The sequence below is a fragment of the Apodemus sylvaticus genome, chromosome 16, assembly GCF_947179515.1.
Source record: "Apodemus sylvaticus chromosome 16, mApoSyl1.1, whole genome shotgun sequence".
Lineage (NCBI taxonomy): Eukaryota > Metazoa > Chordata > Mammalia > Rodentia > Muridae > Apodemus > Apodemus sylvaticus.
The window spans coordinates 87,257,925-87,273,991 of NC_067487.1; the positions used below are offsets into that span (position 1 = coordinate 87,257,925).

A 16,067-nucleotide genomic window follows, 5' to 3' on the forward strand; every position below is an offset into this window, starting at 1 on the left:
GAATTTTTAATTTTACTTGCTCTCTGAATTAGAAAACAAACAAACAAAACAAAACAAATACAAACTCTTAGCTGTTATATTCCACCAGACTCTTCCTTGCCTGTTGTAACCTTTGAACTACATCTTTTGTATATACAACGCTTATATTGGGCCAACCTAATCTTTGAGAATTCCCCCTTGCCTTGGCTTCCTGAGTCTAATCCTCTATCAGTTTTCTTCTGCTCCTAAAGTTCCCTCTCAGCTCCTTTATTTCTTTCCTGTCCTCATTATGAATGTGAACCAGAGAGGATGAAAAGGCTGTAAAAGATGAAGCCTGCCTGGAAAGAATCTCCATTCACTGGAGTCAAGCACATGATAAAGAACAGACCAAGCAGTTTTTCTCCTGGATTGACCACCAGTCTCTCCACTAAGGCAAGATGCCCCTTGTCAGAACCCTATAGCACTCCTTGGGAGACCTCTGCATGACTGTGTTTTCTTTTTAGTTCATCTTGTTGCATTATAAAATCCCTTAGCATAGGTCTCTGATACCTCCCTGCAGCAAGAAACTGCTACTAATTTTTTTTTAAGGACAAATAGTTGCAATATGCAAAGAAATTACTGTAGGAAATGCTGCTTCTATCTATGCAGAGACTCTCTAAGATACCTGCATGTGAAGACCTTCCTTTTATGATTTCAGTAATTTTCAATTACAAAGCAAAATACTTCAACTGCTGACATTACCTTTTACTCATGGCCATTAATGTGCTGGGAAGCAATGCTTGACTTACATGAATACTCAGCCAAGCAAATCCTGAGAAATAGTTTTGATACCCAGCATATCCACGTGGCAAATTATAGTCATTATGTAATAACAGAGACCCTCAGCTTCAGCAGATAAGGAGATGAGAGTGTTCCTTTATCTCTCGCAAGGTATCTGCTTCTTCTCTTCCTGTCCACACTGTACCAGCAGGCTTTTCTCGTCTATAATCCACAACATCCATGGAGCACCATTTTCCTAAAACACATTTGTCTTTATTTACATACTGTATATTTCCCATTGACACCCAAACAATCACCAACTGAATCCAGATAACCTGTAAGTTCCTGGGTACCAGAGTAGATCCAATTTTAATCTTTGCATATCCTTCTCTCTGCTATTACTCACTTTACATAGTAGAAGAGTCTCAAGAAATGTCAAAAATAGCAGGTTTAAATTGAATTTTTAAATATTCTGTTTAAAAACATAAGGCATTCTTTTCAGTCTAACAATTTTCCCCATTCTCTATGTAAATGAAGCATGCCACAACCAATTCTTGCTAATTACAGTTTGTTCACCAAAAATGTTCCAATTTTATGTACACATTCTTGTACTGCTACCTGTCTTTTGGAATACTGGTGACATTGTACATAGAGCATTTCAAGAAGAAATGCATATAATCCAAGAACATTGCTAATTTATTTGTGAGAAGTTGAGATATATCCTAAAATTGAAGGGACACCATAATTCTATTCGTCCAAACTCCTTATAGCATGGCAAATCTTGCTCTGTCATGTGGCTCCTTGTTTGTCAACTGTGTAAACCCTAGCTCTCTAGCATGTTGAGGAAGGACCACAAATGACAATGTGCTTGTGGTCAGCACAGTCTGTTCTGTGGCTGGCACTAGCCAGCAGCAGCTGCAGGCTGACAGATCCTTTGGATGAACGCTCAAAAGGATTGTTAAATTTCATTTCCAGCCCCAAACCAGTAAGTACTGCCTAAAATGAAGCCAAGGCAAAAACCAATTCAATCTCAGAAACAGGCTTCAGAAAAGGAGATGGTTTTAAAATCTTTTATTATCTGCTGATTTGAATTAGAGCAGGCAGGCTCCTGCTTGTAAACCATTAGACAACTTACAGAATTGGCTGCATAAATAATCAAATACAGGACATAAAACACACACAAGTACATAAACACTGAGTTTAATTTGATTTCAAGATCCTTTCTCTTATCTATAGTTCAGATTATAGTTCAAATTTATTTATAATTCAGATTTGAATTAATGTCAGATTGCAGAAAAGTGTCTAAATCTTCACATTCTTACGACAAGGGGTCTAGGCCACGCCCTAGTCCAGCTCTCTGGTTGCACAATCACTAGATTGGTCTGGACAAGTCCACGAAGGAACTGCAACCTCCAGCTTCATATTTGTGATCTATTGAGAACCCTGCAGTTCTGGGGCCAGTCTAGGGAGAGTCTTGTGTACAAAACCTGAGCGGACAGTGTTAAATTTCAGCTCTGGATTGCTGAGAAGTTGGCCCCTCTGCAGTGAGTGGCGGGCAGGAAGGGGAGGGCCTAACTGGGCGCAGGGGAGCTGGGCGCGGACTCAGGGCTGGGTCGGAAAAGCTGCCTCACTGAGCTGTCTGGCTCCACCCGCCCTGAGCTCTAGCCGGGGCCTCCCTTACAATTTCGTTGCGCTTTCCCGGAAGCTGCGCCCGCAGCATTTTCATCAAAAAAATGTCCCAGTCCGGCCCGAAGCCCGCCGGCTCTCCCAGGCCCCCGCACGGCGCGGCAGCTCGCCACTCCCAGGAGGTGAGTAGTACTCCAGACTGAGCCGCGGGGCACGCGGCAAAGTCCCGGAGTCCCGCCGCAGTCCTGGGGCGTTGCCCTTCCTTGCACCTTCCAGAGTGGGAAAAGGATCAGACTCTCAGAATTGGGTAGTGTCATGAGTTGGGTGGAGGGGCTCCTGGAGAAACGTGGGCTAGTGAGACCGAGGCAGTGAGCATAGGCATGGAAGCAAAATAAAGTTGACACGGGACCTCCGGAGTTGGCTCCTCTAGCTGGGGAGAGGGGCTCGGCCCTCCTTGTGAAGTCATCCCCGCCCCCACTCCCAGCCCTCCTTGTAGGGTGTGGCAGTTGAAGAACTGACACACACCCCTTTCCTAATTAGCCTTGGGCTAAATCGGACGGGGCAGGATTAAGCTCGCTGTGGGCGGGCCCTGCCGCTCCTTCCCGGTGTTCCCTCCCACCTGGCAGCAGTGTCCGGTGCGACCTCAGCCAGGTCCCAGCCAGGCAGAGAGTCTTCTTGGTGTCACCAGCGCCTCACTTGGCGTCCTCGACAAGTTCCCAGCGGCGCGGCTCGGAGCAAGTCAGGGTTGTCGACATGGCATTCGCAAGTTGGTGGTACAAGACGGTAAATTGAAGGGGCCAGGTCCAGGCAGGGCTGTGAAGGGAGTGTATTTACCTTGCCCCTCTGGGGCATCCAGAAGTTGGTCAGTGGCAGGGACCGTGTGAGACCTCCTTGCAGACCTTCTGGTTAAGCTCCTGCAGAAGCTGAAGGCTCTCCCTTCAGTGGTATGCGGAAGCACTGGGCGGTACAGGCTGGGCGGCGTGGTGCACCAAGCTCGGCTTGCATTCCCAAATTAAATGGACAGCAATCCTTAATTCCGCCCTTTGTAGCACTATACTTGGATAGGTAGATAAGAGGCACTGTAGCCCTGGTTAAGTTTTTCAACTGCTGAGTAAAGATAAAAACTTACAAAGAAAAGAATGGTCAAGCAGTTTCAAACTCGAAAGAAGAGGATAGAGAAAGGAAAATAAGAAAACATCAGGAAAAACCTGATCAATTTTCAGGAGGAGCTGGGGGAGAGAGAAATGAGTATATCTCACTACTCTATATATTTGCAAGAGGACAAACGTGTTCCATCTGCTTAGTGCATTGAACGTCCTACCAATTATGTGCTATACCCAATCAAGCTGGAACTTGTAATGTTTTGAAACCAGGAAGCATGGTTTTAACATTACATTTTTTAAAAACAACAAAACAAAGAGTTCACAATTTATGGCAAGAATTTCAAAATCTTAGGTTCACCTTCTTCTTAGTAGGTGTTATGAAAAAAGTAATGATGCAGTAACCAGATAATCTTTGCACCTAGAAACTGGGTTAGAATTAGAAAATAGGCAGGGAGGACTGATTGATCATCTAGGTGTGCTAGCCTTCAAGTGCATTGTAGGGTTCTTAACTCAAATGGCAATGATTTCATTGTTTAAATCTTTGTAAATGTGTTTCCATATCTGTAAAATAACAAATATATACATAAGGACTAGATTCAGCAGTAGACATGCCACATACGTGTTTTTAGTGATGTTTCTTCATGAATGTTCTTCCTTACACTTTTCTGTGCTATCTAAATGTATAGTTTTATTTTTCAAATATTTTATTGATTATTTTATTTATTAACATTTCAAATGTTATCCCCTTCCTGTTTTTCCTCCTGCAAACCCCCTATCTCATAATCCCTCCTCCTGCTTCTATGAGGGTGTTCTCCTGCCCACCACCTTCTCCTGCCTCACTGCCCTAGCACTCCCCTACACTGGAGCATCTAGACTTCACAGGTCCTAGGGCCTTTCCTCTCATTTGATACCAGATAAGGCCATCCTCTGCTGCATATGCAGCTGGAGCCATGGGTCCCTCAATTTGTACTCTTTTGTTAGTGGTTTAGTCCCTGGGAGCTCTGGGGGGTCTGGTTGGTTGACGTTGTTGTTTTTCCTATATATAGTTTTATTAATGTTGCTTTGAGTCATGATTGTCCCAGAATTCTTATCAAAATGCACCCTTTAAATTATCCGCAACCATGTTTGACAGGTGTTCGCCTGACATCAGATTTATTTCTCTGTCTGAGCTTGGCGTTGTCTGAAGGAAATTGTGCCAGGTGACTTAGATGAAGATAGCTTAAATCTTTGCTTTTAATATCTACTCTACCATGTTAGACACTTTGATGTTTCTGCTAAAATACCCATTGCAAGCCACTTTGGGAATTATTATTTAAGACTTCTGCTTGGTGCTGACTTTTTATAATTTTCAGCATGCCTGTGATCAAGCTTTGACTTTTCTCCAGAAGAAATGCACTGTGAGACCCAAAAGGGCTTTAAAAAATTTTAACAATTGCATTAACAAAAATATTTTAAGAAATCAAATTAATGTTAATAGTGCTTTTTACTAACTGGCACTGTCCTGGTGCCAGTTGACCTGGTGCCACCTGGTAACTGGTGACATTTAAGCTTGTGCTAAAAATGAGAAGTCACCTCTTTCTTGTGTTAATTACTCAAAAATCTGGCTGTGCTGTGTGTATTGTACTCACAGTACCTCCCAGTTCACACTTCCCACATTTCAGAGCTTTCACCACTGTGGCTGGCAAAATAACATCAGGTAGGAAAAAGGCTCTAGGGGCTTGTTCCTTTTGTTTTGTTTGTTTGTTTGTTGTTGTGGTTTTTACAGTTTATCTATAAGTAATCACAGATCATTTTGAGAAGGAAATGTAATACTTTTTCTCATAAATCTACATATATAATTTGCCTCGTCAACGTATGCAACGTCTATACAAATCTCTCTCCAATGGTGCACACAGTCAATTTTTAACATATAGATGCATATACATACATATATTCCCTATATTATATATATATAATTATGTGTATATATTTTCACATATGTAGTCTTGTTTGTTTATGTGCCTATGAATGTATGCAACGTCTATACAAATCTCTCTCCAATGGTGCACACAGTCAATTTTTAACATATAGATGCATATACATACATATATTCCCTATATTATATATATATATATAATTATGTGTATATATTTTCACATGTGTAGTCTTGTTTGTTTATGTGCCTATGAATGTATGCAACGTCTATACAAATCTCTCTCCAATGGTGCACACAGTCAATTTTTAACATATAGATGCATATACATACATATATTCCCTATATTATATATATATATATATATATATATATATATATATATATATATAATTATGTGTATATATTTTCACATGTGTAGTCTTGTTTGTTTATGTGCCTAAAGGTTTGCAGTTGAAGCCTTTTATCACATATTCAGCCACCAATCAAATATGATTTTTAAAATTGAATCTTCACTGACATGTATCAATTACTTTTGTCATTATTCCTCAAAAAGTGTAATATAAAACTGTTGATATGCCTTAATACTGTGTATCATAAAGTACACATGGAAACAAGTGTATAGGTTAGATATAAGCATGCTATTTTGCACAAGCCATTTGAATATATATAGGATTTGATTTCCCAAAAGGTATTTAAAGCCAGTTTCCACACACACATTCTTATAGAATACTTCTAGTGAATTGTATAATTAGAATATCCTTAGTAGGATTCTTTAAATCCTAAAAATACTGTGAATGATCTAACTATATACAGAATAGAGTAGTGTAAAGATATGTCATTTAAAACATGCTACCTGGAAAGCCAACCAAGGAAACATAATATTGTGCATTTTATACTTATTATCATCAGCGTCTGAATATTTTTGATTGTTGTAAAAACTGACTTTATAAAATGTTAAAAAGCTACATTTAAAGAATATCTGATGAACAGCATAATTATCAGAACTTAATATATTTGGCCTACATAAGTAATCAGAGTCCTGAATCATATATTGATTCTATTATCCTGTGATGGTGTTTCTTAGTTTAATTAGGTTCAGAGCCCTCGTGAGAGCATAATCAAGGTACTCAATCATTTGGAAGGTACCACCATTGCAGGCAAAACAGACAACTTGGTTGCAATAGACTTTAGGGGGCAGGGAAGCAAAATTATGAGGTCTGCACAAAGTTAATAGTATTTAAGGCAGCAAGGATAAAGAGGCCAAATGTCACTTTTTTTGGTTGTCAGTCCCTGAATGGAACATGTTTCCATTGCATCTGAGTAACATATGATGATATTGTTCTTTAATCAGTTTTAAAACTTTTCAATTTTCAAGAGAATTATAAACATAATAATATAAATATAAAGTTAATTATATTATTCAAGTAGTTTTCAAAGAGTGGTGTGGGTCTCTGGATTGGAAACAGAGAGTGGTCATTTGAGAGTCCAAGGTGAACAGACAACTGGTAATTAGTTCTAAGCAGCCTATTTCAGCAACTGTGGGATGTCTCAGTCAGACTTCTATTTTCTCACTTCAGAATACTTTTAAGATCTAATTCATATTAGCATGACAGTAAAGTTCTTTTCCTCAAGTTGTTTCATTTTCCTTTATGAGAATGTATTAAGAAACACGACTCTCATTAACTAAGAAAAATATTAAAAACTGTTCCATCCAGTGAAGAATCTTGGTTGTATAAGTTACCTCTTCAGATGGGGAACCAGTTAATTCAGGAGGAATGTGTGTGTATGTGTGTGTGTGAGTGTGTGTATGTGTGAGTGTGTATGAGTGTGTGAGTGTGTGTGAGAGTATATGAGTGTGAGTGTGTGAGCGTGTGTGAGAGTGTATGAATGTGAGTGAGTGTGTGAGAGAGTGTGTGATAGAGTGTGTGAGTGAGTGTATGTGAGTGTGTGTGAGAGTGTGTGAGTGTGAGTGTGTGAGTGTGTGTGAGAGAGAGTGTGAGTGTGCGAGTGTGTGAGAGTGTGTTAGTATGTGTGTGTGAGAGAGTATGTGAGTGTGAGTGTGTGTGAGTGTGTGTGTGAGAGTGTGAGTGTGTGTGTGTGTGTGTGTGTGTGTTGGGAGGGGCAGGTTCAGTATGTCATAATGTGCATGTGGAGGTCAGAGAACAGTTGATGCACCCGGTTCTCTCATACTTGCCATGTGGGTTCCGGGAGTCAAATTCAGCTGTCAGGTTTGGCATCAAGCACCTTTACCTACTGAGCATCTCACTGTCCACATTCTCTTACAATATTTATTTTGTTCCCACACACCTAGCTTGTAGTGGGTATTCACTGATTTTTATTTAGCATGGTTAGTAAACCCTACACCTCATTGTAGCTTTTTCTGTGAGTTTTGAGACTTTTCAGTTTTATAACTAGAACAGCTATGATTTTACCTTTGGGTGGCACTGTAGGGTAAACACTCTTGAGATAATAGTCACTTAAAGTTTTCAAAACTTTTTCATAGTAAAACTTTCCATTTGAGCAGAAGATAAAGGGCATAATTAACACCCACAAATCAACTGGCGTCATTAATGACCAACATTGTGTTAGTGTATCTCCGGATCCTACTTCTGCATAAAGGATTTAAATTGATGTGAATGCTAGTTTAAGTTACACATATAGCCAAGTTGTAGGCTGTTGAAAAGAATGGATTTTCATTCTCCTTGTGTTTTCCCCTTTCTGGTGTAATCTGGAGTGAGACAATAACAGTGATGTGATGGAATGCTAAACCAACACTTCCCAGACAACTAAACTTTTGACTTAGAAAATGAAACTTTCATATCTACACTTAGCTCTCATTCATGTCATGAAATCAGACTGATGTCAAAGGGAAAAGAGAGCTATGTAACCACTTTGTATTCTGTAAGACCTGCTCTGTTCCTGTGGCTTGCTTCTGCTTTTTATTGGTCTTGGCTTTATTCTCTCGGACAGTGCAGAAACAAACATGGGCTTAGACAATTCTAAAATCTCATTCTTTCTTCAATAGTGTCTTTTTCAATAACTCTTAATAAAAGCTATTAACCACAGCAGGAAAACAAACTTGGTTCAATTTATACCTTAACACTGAAAATACACTAGCTATTGGGCTAGTTGTCACTTTCTATTAAACAAAAAGAAACTGAAAGGTTTAATTATTTTCCTATGATCACACAGCCTTTCGATTTCTATTTAATCAGTTTTTCACAATCAGCTAAGAGTTGGAAGTGATTCTGAGCATTTATGTCTGCAGAATGTAAGACAGGAAATAGGTTAACCAGGTAACAGATAAGATTGGAAACTCAACAGAGAAGTGGCAACCAGACCATAGAAGTTATGAGATCTGTAGTAGCCCTAGGCAGGAGAAGCTGCAAGGTTACCTTGTAAAAGCCAAAATGACAATTCTTTTGGCCTGCTATCCTAGAAAGGCCCCAAGATCAGAGAGAATATTAGTGAGTGAGTGTGTGTGTGTATGTGTGTGTGTGTTCATATCACTCTAGATCCTAGTTCTCAACTTTCCTGACTCTGCAGTCCTTTAATACAGTTTCTCATGCTGTGTTGATTCACCAACAGTGATTTTGCTACTGATATGAATTGCAATGTAAATATCTGTGGTTTTGATGGTCTTTGACACTCCCGTGAAAGGGACCTTAGATTCCCCCAAAGGGGTCAAGGCTGCTCTAGGTTCTCAACCATTGATTAGTTGCCTCTTATTGGCTAAACCCAGATTAAAATGATCCATTCTGAGAAGCAGCCTGGGAAGATCTCTGCTAATATCAACAGAGTTTATGAGGAAAGGAAACTGATGTTTGGTGCATAGCCTGTTTAAAGCAAAGGCAGCTTTGCATCTTAGTCCGTTTGATTATCTGCTGAATAATCTCATTTTATGAAGCAGAGCACATACAAGCACAGATCTCTAAGGTTTTGTTACTGTTACTTTTTTTATTTTGAAAAATATCAATTTGTACATGGCCCCTTAATTTTTCAACCTATTTTCTCAGCCTTCCTTCTTTATCTAGTTTAGTGATCTAAAACGAGCAGGTTCTTTTTTTTTTTAAAGTTTGTGGAAATGAAAGCATTTAAGTAAGTGTTGTTACTCAGTCTCACCCCATGTCCAAGAAAAGAGCGAATGTAATTTCCCTCTTATTAGAAAGGCAATGTGTTATAGCAAGGACACATGCTCCACTATGTTCATAGCAGCCTTATTTATAATAGCCAAAAGCTGGAAAGAACCCAGATGTCCTTCAACAGAGGAATGAACACAGACAATGTGGTATATTTATACAATGGAGTACTACTCAGCTATTAAAAACAGTGAATTTGTGAAATACTTAGACAAATGGATGGAACTAGAAAATATCATCCTGAATGAAGTAACCCAGTTACAAAAGAACACACATGATATGTACTCACTGATAAATGAATCTTTGCCCGGAAACTCAGAATACCCAAGATATAATTCGCAGACCACATGAAGCTCAAGAAGGAAGACCAAAATGTGAATGCTTCAGTACTTCTGAAAAGGGGAACAAAATACTCACTGTACATTCACCATATACCGTCACCAAACCCAGACACTATTGTGGATGCCAATATTGTGCTTGCTGAGAGGAGCCTGATATAGCTGTCTCCTGAGAGGCTCTACCAGAACTTACAAATACAGAGGCAGATGCTTGCAGCCAACCATTGGACTGAGCATAGGGTCCCCAGTGGAGGAGTTAGAGAAAAGACTGAAGGAACTTAAGGGGTTTACAACCCCATAGGGAAAACAACAATACCAACCAACCAGATTCCCCAGAGCTCCCAGGGAGTAAATCACCAACCAAAGAGTACACATGGAGAGACCCATGGCTCCAGCTGCATATGTAGCAGAGGATGGCCCTGTTGGGGATCAATGGGAGGACAGGCCCTTGGTCTTTTGAAGACTCAGATGACCCAGTGTAGGGTAATGCCAGGGTGAAGAGGCTGGAGTGGGTGGGTGGGTGGGGGAATACCTTCATAGAAGCAGGGGGAAGGGGAATGGGATAGGTGATTTCCATGGAGAGACTGGAAAGAGGATAACATTTGAAATGTAAATAAAGAAAATATCCAAGAAAAACTAAAAGAAAGGCAATGTGTCCATTTAGGAAGTCATCAATGAGCAAGTGACAACTAACTGATAATTTCTTACTTACTGAAGAGATAAGCTGTTGTTCAGTTAGGAAGATAGATTCCTCGGCTTAGCCTTGGACAGGAAATGCTTGTGTGAAAATAGGGCACTGTGCTTCCTCCTTGAGCAATCAGTTTCCCCGAGAGATACCCAGAACTACACAACCTGCCTGCCCCTAGGAAATTCTCCAAAGGTACCAGCTCAGTTGGTGTTTTGAGAAATAGTGACTTTTGTTCTTGTGTCCACAGTCTTCCTTCAAAGTCATTGTTCCCAATCCCGGATACATAATAGAAACCGCAAAGGAATTGTAGAAAACTATATTCACATCCTGACCTACACAGACAAAATCTAATGTCCCACTTTCTGGCACAAGTATTTTCCAAAGCTCCTTGGGTGCTTGTAGCATGATTACAACTCTGCTAGCATAATTGGGGGCTTCTCTGTCTTCTGCAGGACCCTGAAACAACCCTTCCTTGAGTTTGTGATAATATTGACAGAGCTGAGCTGCATGTACTGGGGAGATCAGGTCTCCTAAGAGAACCTTGTCCTTGCTGTCATGCCTCTGTACATGATTATGTGACCTTTGTCCAAGCTGAAGGACAGTTTTAAGTAACATTTTCAATTTTTATCAAGTAACTTTGTTTAGATATCAAATTCATTAACCATGTAGTTTACTCATTAAAGTCCTTACTCAATATTTAAATTTTATTTCCAGACTGATGCAGTCATCCTTATAGACTATTTCTGTTTCCTCCTAAAAGAAACTTTATATCTCTTTTTTAATCCTTAGTTTCAGAAGCACACTAGCCTTCAGCACTTCTTATACTACTGGAATTGCTAGTTTTCTGATTCCTTTATTGGTAGATGTTTGTTTGTATTCTACTTTGTGTGGTATGCACCCTTGTCTGCATGTGTACCTATGTGTATCTAGATAACAGTTAGCAAGGTTCCCAGATGTTGCAAAGCTCAAGTCCAACAGAAGTCCTAAGCCTTGTGACTCTTCACTCCTGATTTATTAATAGATTTATGACTATGCTGTGGCAAACTATTTCTAGCATATAATGCTGTGTTCTAGAATGAGAACACAGGACAGTTGTCCTTGCCAAATATCTGTCAGTGTCTGGGTAGAAAGAATTTGGATAATTATTTCTTCTTGACATAAGATTTCTGAATTCTCCCAATCACCCACCTGCCATTAAACTCCTATAACTGGTCACATTGGCCACCTCTATCTGTCTACACTCTGTGTGGTTTCCTATCTTCACTACTTTAAGGCTGGCATTATGTCATGCTCCTTTCTGGCTTTGACTTCTTCTCTGCTAGTCTACAATAGAACCAACGATTATTGAGCTTCGGTTAAATGTTTATAACAGATTGGTTTTAAAATAGGAAGATGTTTTGCTTTCATGTTAGAGTGCTACATTAACCTAAAGACTTGATGTAAACCACAAAATCCTGGCATGGTTGTACATGTTTTTCTATGACCCAATCTTTGACTGGACTATAATCATTAAGTGGCATGACAAAGCAGAGCATCTACTTTCTTTATCCATAGATAAGGCAACAGTGTGTGGTCCCAAGAGTCATTATGGAGAGAAAAGGGGAGCACATAGGGAGCACCCAGCACTGGCACAGGTTCTTTTCCCTCACATAAGATCCATTAATAGTATACTCCATTCTCTCCTGGAATCTGTCACTGCTTCCCTCCCCATGCTTCTCTTCTCTATGGCCACCCTACCAGTCACATGTGGTAGTGATAAGCCAAGTTCTCTCTTACCTTTTAGAAAAACTCACTGAAGGTTCCTGAACTGGATCAAATATGATGTGTATCATCCCCATGTATTTGGCTCACCAACTTAATAGACTGAGTTGTAGTCAGTTATTCCCAATGTAGGGTACTTGAATTTCAGGAAAAAACGTGTAACTGATGTGACATTATTAATAGAATAAGCCCAAGAAGCTATGATGACAATGATTAATCTATAAAATGGCTGTTTACTAGGAAATTAAATGTCATTAGGAAGTTCTTGATAAAGTTTTTAGTGTAATAATGAGATTGGGTTTATACAGGGAACTGTGCTACATTTAATGAAATGCTTAGTGTTTGAAATGCTTAGTGTTAAATTTCAATGTTTTTGCAGTTTACTTTCTTTTTCTCTTAATTATTTTATTTGTTTATATTTCATATGTTTTTCTCATTCCTGGTTTCCCCACCACATTCCCTTCCCCTTTGCCTCTAAGAGAGTGCTCCCTCTTCCCACCCACCTACCCACTTTCACTTTACTCCTTTAGCATACCCCTTTGCTGGGGCATCAAGCCTCTTCAGGACCAAGTACCTCTCCTCCCACTGATGCCAAATAAGGCAGTCCTCTGTTACATATGTAATGGGAACCATGGATCTACTCATGTATATTCTTTGGTTGGTGGTTTAGTCCATGGGAGCTCTGAGGGGTCCTGTTAGTTGATATTGTTTTTCTTTTGGTCTGCAATCCCCTTCATCTCCCTCAGTCCTTCTCCTAGCTCTTCCATTGGGGTCCCTGGGCTCAGTGCAATGGTTGACTGTATCTGCATCTGCCTTAGACAGGTTCTGGCAAAGCCTTTCAAAAGATAGTCCTACTAGGCTCCTGTCTGAGAGCACTTTTTGGTATCAGTAATAGTGTCCAGGTTTGGTGTCTGTGAATATAGATCCCAAGGTAGGGCAGTCTCTGGTTGGCCTTTCCTCTAGTCTCTGCTCCATTTTTGTTTCCTTGTGTATTCCTGTGTTTCTTTTAGACAGGAATAATTGTGGGTTAAAAATTTTGAGATGGGTGGGTAGAACCATCCAATGGGGCCCATGTCTAGCTATAAAGGTAGTCTCTTCAGGTTCTATCTTCCTGCTCTTAATGTCATCTCCATTGGGTTCTGGGAGCCTCTCACACCCCAGCATCTGGGACTTTCTAGTGGTTACCTCCCCTACTGCTACATATTTCAATCAATTCTCCAGGCCTTCTGGCCTTCTGACCTGTCTCTTCCCATACTTGATCCTGCCCCCTTTTTTCTCTCCCTCTTGTTTTCCCTCTCCCATATAGGCCCCTCCCTCTCTCTGTCTCCTGTGATTATTTTGTTCCCCCTTCTACGTGGGATTGAAGCATCCATACTTTGGTCTTCTTGTTAAGCTTCAAATGGTCTGAGTTATATCATGGGTATTCTGAGCTTTGGAGCTATTATCTGCTTATCAGTGAGTACATACCATGTATGTCCTTTTGGATCTAGATTACCTCATTCAGAATGATATTTTCTAGTTCCATCCATTTGCCTGCAAAATTTGTAAAGGAGTAATGGAGTAATTTACTCATTATGCAAATGTACCACATTTTCTGTACCCCTTCTTCCCTTGAGAGACATCTGGGTTGTTCCCTGTTTCTAGCTATTATAAATGAGGCTGCTATGAACATAGTAGAGCACATGTCCTTGTTATATGTTGGAGCATCTTTTGGGTATATGCACAGTAGTGGTATAGCTCAGTCTTCAGGTAGAACTATTTCCAGTTTTCTGAGGAACCACCAGATTGATATCCACAGTGGTTGAACCAGCTTGCAATCTCACCACCAATGGAGGAGTGTTCCTCTTTGTCCGCATTCTCACCAGCTTCTGCTATTGCCTGAGTTTTTGATCTTAGCCATTCTGATTTGTGTAAGGTGGAATCTCAAGGTCATTTTGATTGCATTTCCCTGATGACTAAGGATGTTGAACATTTCTTTAGGTGCTTCTCTCCATTTTAATATTCTTCATTTGTTCTGTATATTTAGTGTTTTGAGTCTTATATAATGGGAGGCGCTTCTTTTCTGGTTCAATCTGTTTATGTTCTGTAGACCTCTTGTATGTTTCTCTCTCTCTCTCTCTCTCTCTCTCTCTCTCTCTCTCTCTCTCTCTCTCTTTCTGTCTCTCTTGGTTTTTTTGAGACAGGGTGTCACTGTGTAGCCCTGGCTGTCCTGGAACTCACTTTGTAGACCAGACTGGCCTTGAACTCAGAAATATACCTACCTCTGCCTCCCAAGTGCTGGGATTAAAGGCCTGCATGACCACTGTCCATCTCTTTCTTTAGGTTAGGGAAGTTTTCCTCTATGATTTTGTTGAAGGTGTCTTCTGACCCACTGAGTTGGGAATCTTTAGTTTCTTCTATTCCTATTATTTTTAGGTTTGGTCTTTCCATTCTGTCCTGAATTTCCTGAATGTTTTGGGTTAGGCGCTTTTTGCACTTTATATTTTCTTTGTCTGTTGTGTCAATATATTCTATGGTATCTTCTATGCCTGAGATTTTCTCTTCTATCTCTTGTATTCTGTTGGTAATGCTTGACACTCCTGATCTCTTCCGAGATTTTTTTCTCTCTCCGGGGTTGCCTCCCTTTGTGATTTCTTTATTGTTTCTTTTTCTGGTTTTGGATCTTGGATGGTTTTATTCAAATCCTTCACCCCTTTGATTACCTCTTTGATTCTATATTTCTTTAAGAGATTCATGTGTTTCTGCAGTTTACTTTCTAGTTCAGGAATACATAATACTGTGGTTGTGTGTGCATACATAGCAAAATTCAGTGTACTGGATGATGTTTTTGTCAAATTGACAGAAGGTAAAACCATCTGAGAGGAAGACCCCTTAATTAAGGAAATGCCTCCATAAGACCCAGCTATAACCAGGTCTGTAAGGCATTTTAACTGCAAGTGGTATCATTGCTAGGCTGTTGGTCCTGGAAAGCATAGTGAGCAAGCCGTGAGGAGGAGGCCGGTACATAGCACCCTCCATGACCTCTGTCTCAATTCCTGACTCCATGATCCTGCCCTGTTTAGGTTCCTGTGTTGTCTTTCTTTGTGTTACAGTGATATGGAACTGTAAACTGAGTAATCCCTTTCCTTCCCAAGTTGTTTTGATCATGGTGTTTCATCATAGCAACAGTAATCCTAACTAAGATGCACAGTGAAAACATTAATAGTTGCTGAATCTAAGTGGTGTGAATACAGGAAATGAGAATGTTAGTCCTAAAACTTTCTTGTATATATGAAAAACTTTAATAAAATGCTAGATTAAAAAATAAACTGGAAAAATTTTACTCAGGATGCTGTAAAAGTGCTGGAGCTTGATCATAAATGCCTTTTATTTGTGTCAATTGTTGTTAATGAAAACCTTTCTATTCATTTAAAAATTTTAAATTTTTATATAATTAACTATTTTATATACAAATTAATTTTTATATAATAATTAAGTATTTTGATATTAAAAATGTACCAGTGCATACAATTTATTTTAAAGTTGAAATTGTAACTCAACATTTTCAAAAGCATTAAGTATAAGTAACTCTCTGAAAATATTGTTTGGAATCTCCAAAACTTGGGTTATTTTGTGTGTCTCCACAGTAGAAACTTAAGGCTTGAGAAATTTAGTTGAAATCATTTAAAGTACTACAAGGAAACAACTTTTAAAATATGTTTAAATCATACTGTTGTACTTCAGCAGGGAAATTGCTATCACCATCCTAATGGGCAGCTA

The 16,067-nt window shown here is 39.6% G+C and overlaps 1 protein-coding gene across 8 annotated transcripts in view; it reads left to right on the forward strand.

Annotated features, from left to right (window-relative positions):
• Positions 1-2,186: 2,186 nt before the first annotated feature.
• The window catches only part of Cast (calpastatin), a 124,148-nt gene continuing 110,267 nt past the window's right edge, over positions 2,187-16,067 (forward strand). For 3 of the 8 annotated variants that reach the window (XM_052159576.1, XM_052159570.1, XM_052159571.1), the window contains exon 1: positions 2,187-2,546. In XM_052159576.1, coding sequence (XP_052015536.1) covers positions 2,472-2,546 — 75 coding nt within the window. In that variant the 5' untranslated portion in view covers positions 2,187-2,471. Of the gene's footprint in view, positions 2,547-2,973; positions 3,148-16,067 lie in introns of those variants that run through there. The other 5 variants (XR_007973687.1, XM_052159573.1, XM_052159572.1 and 2 more) reach the window with 3 other exon arrangements.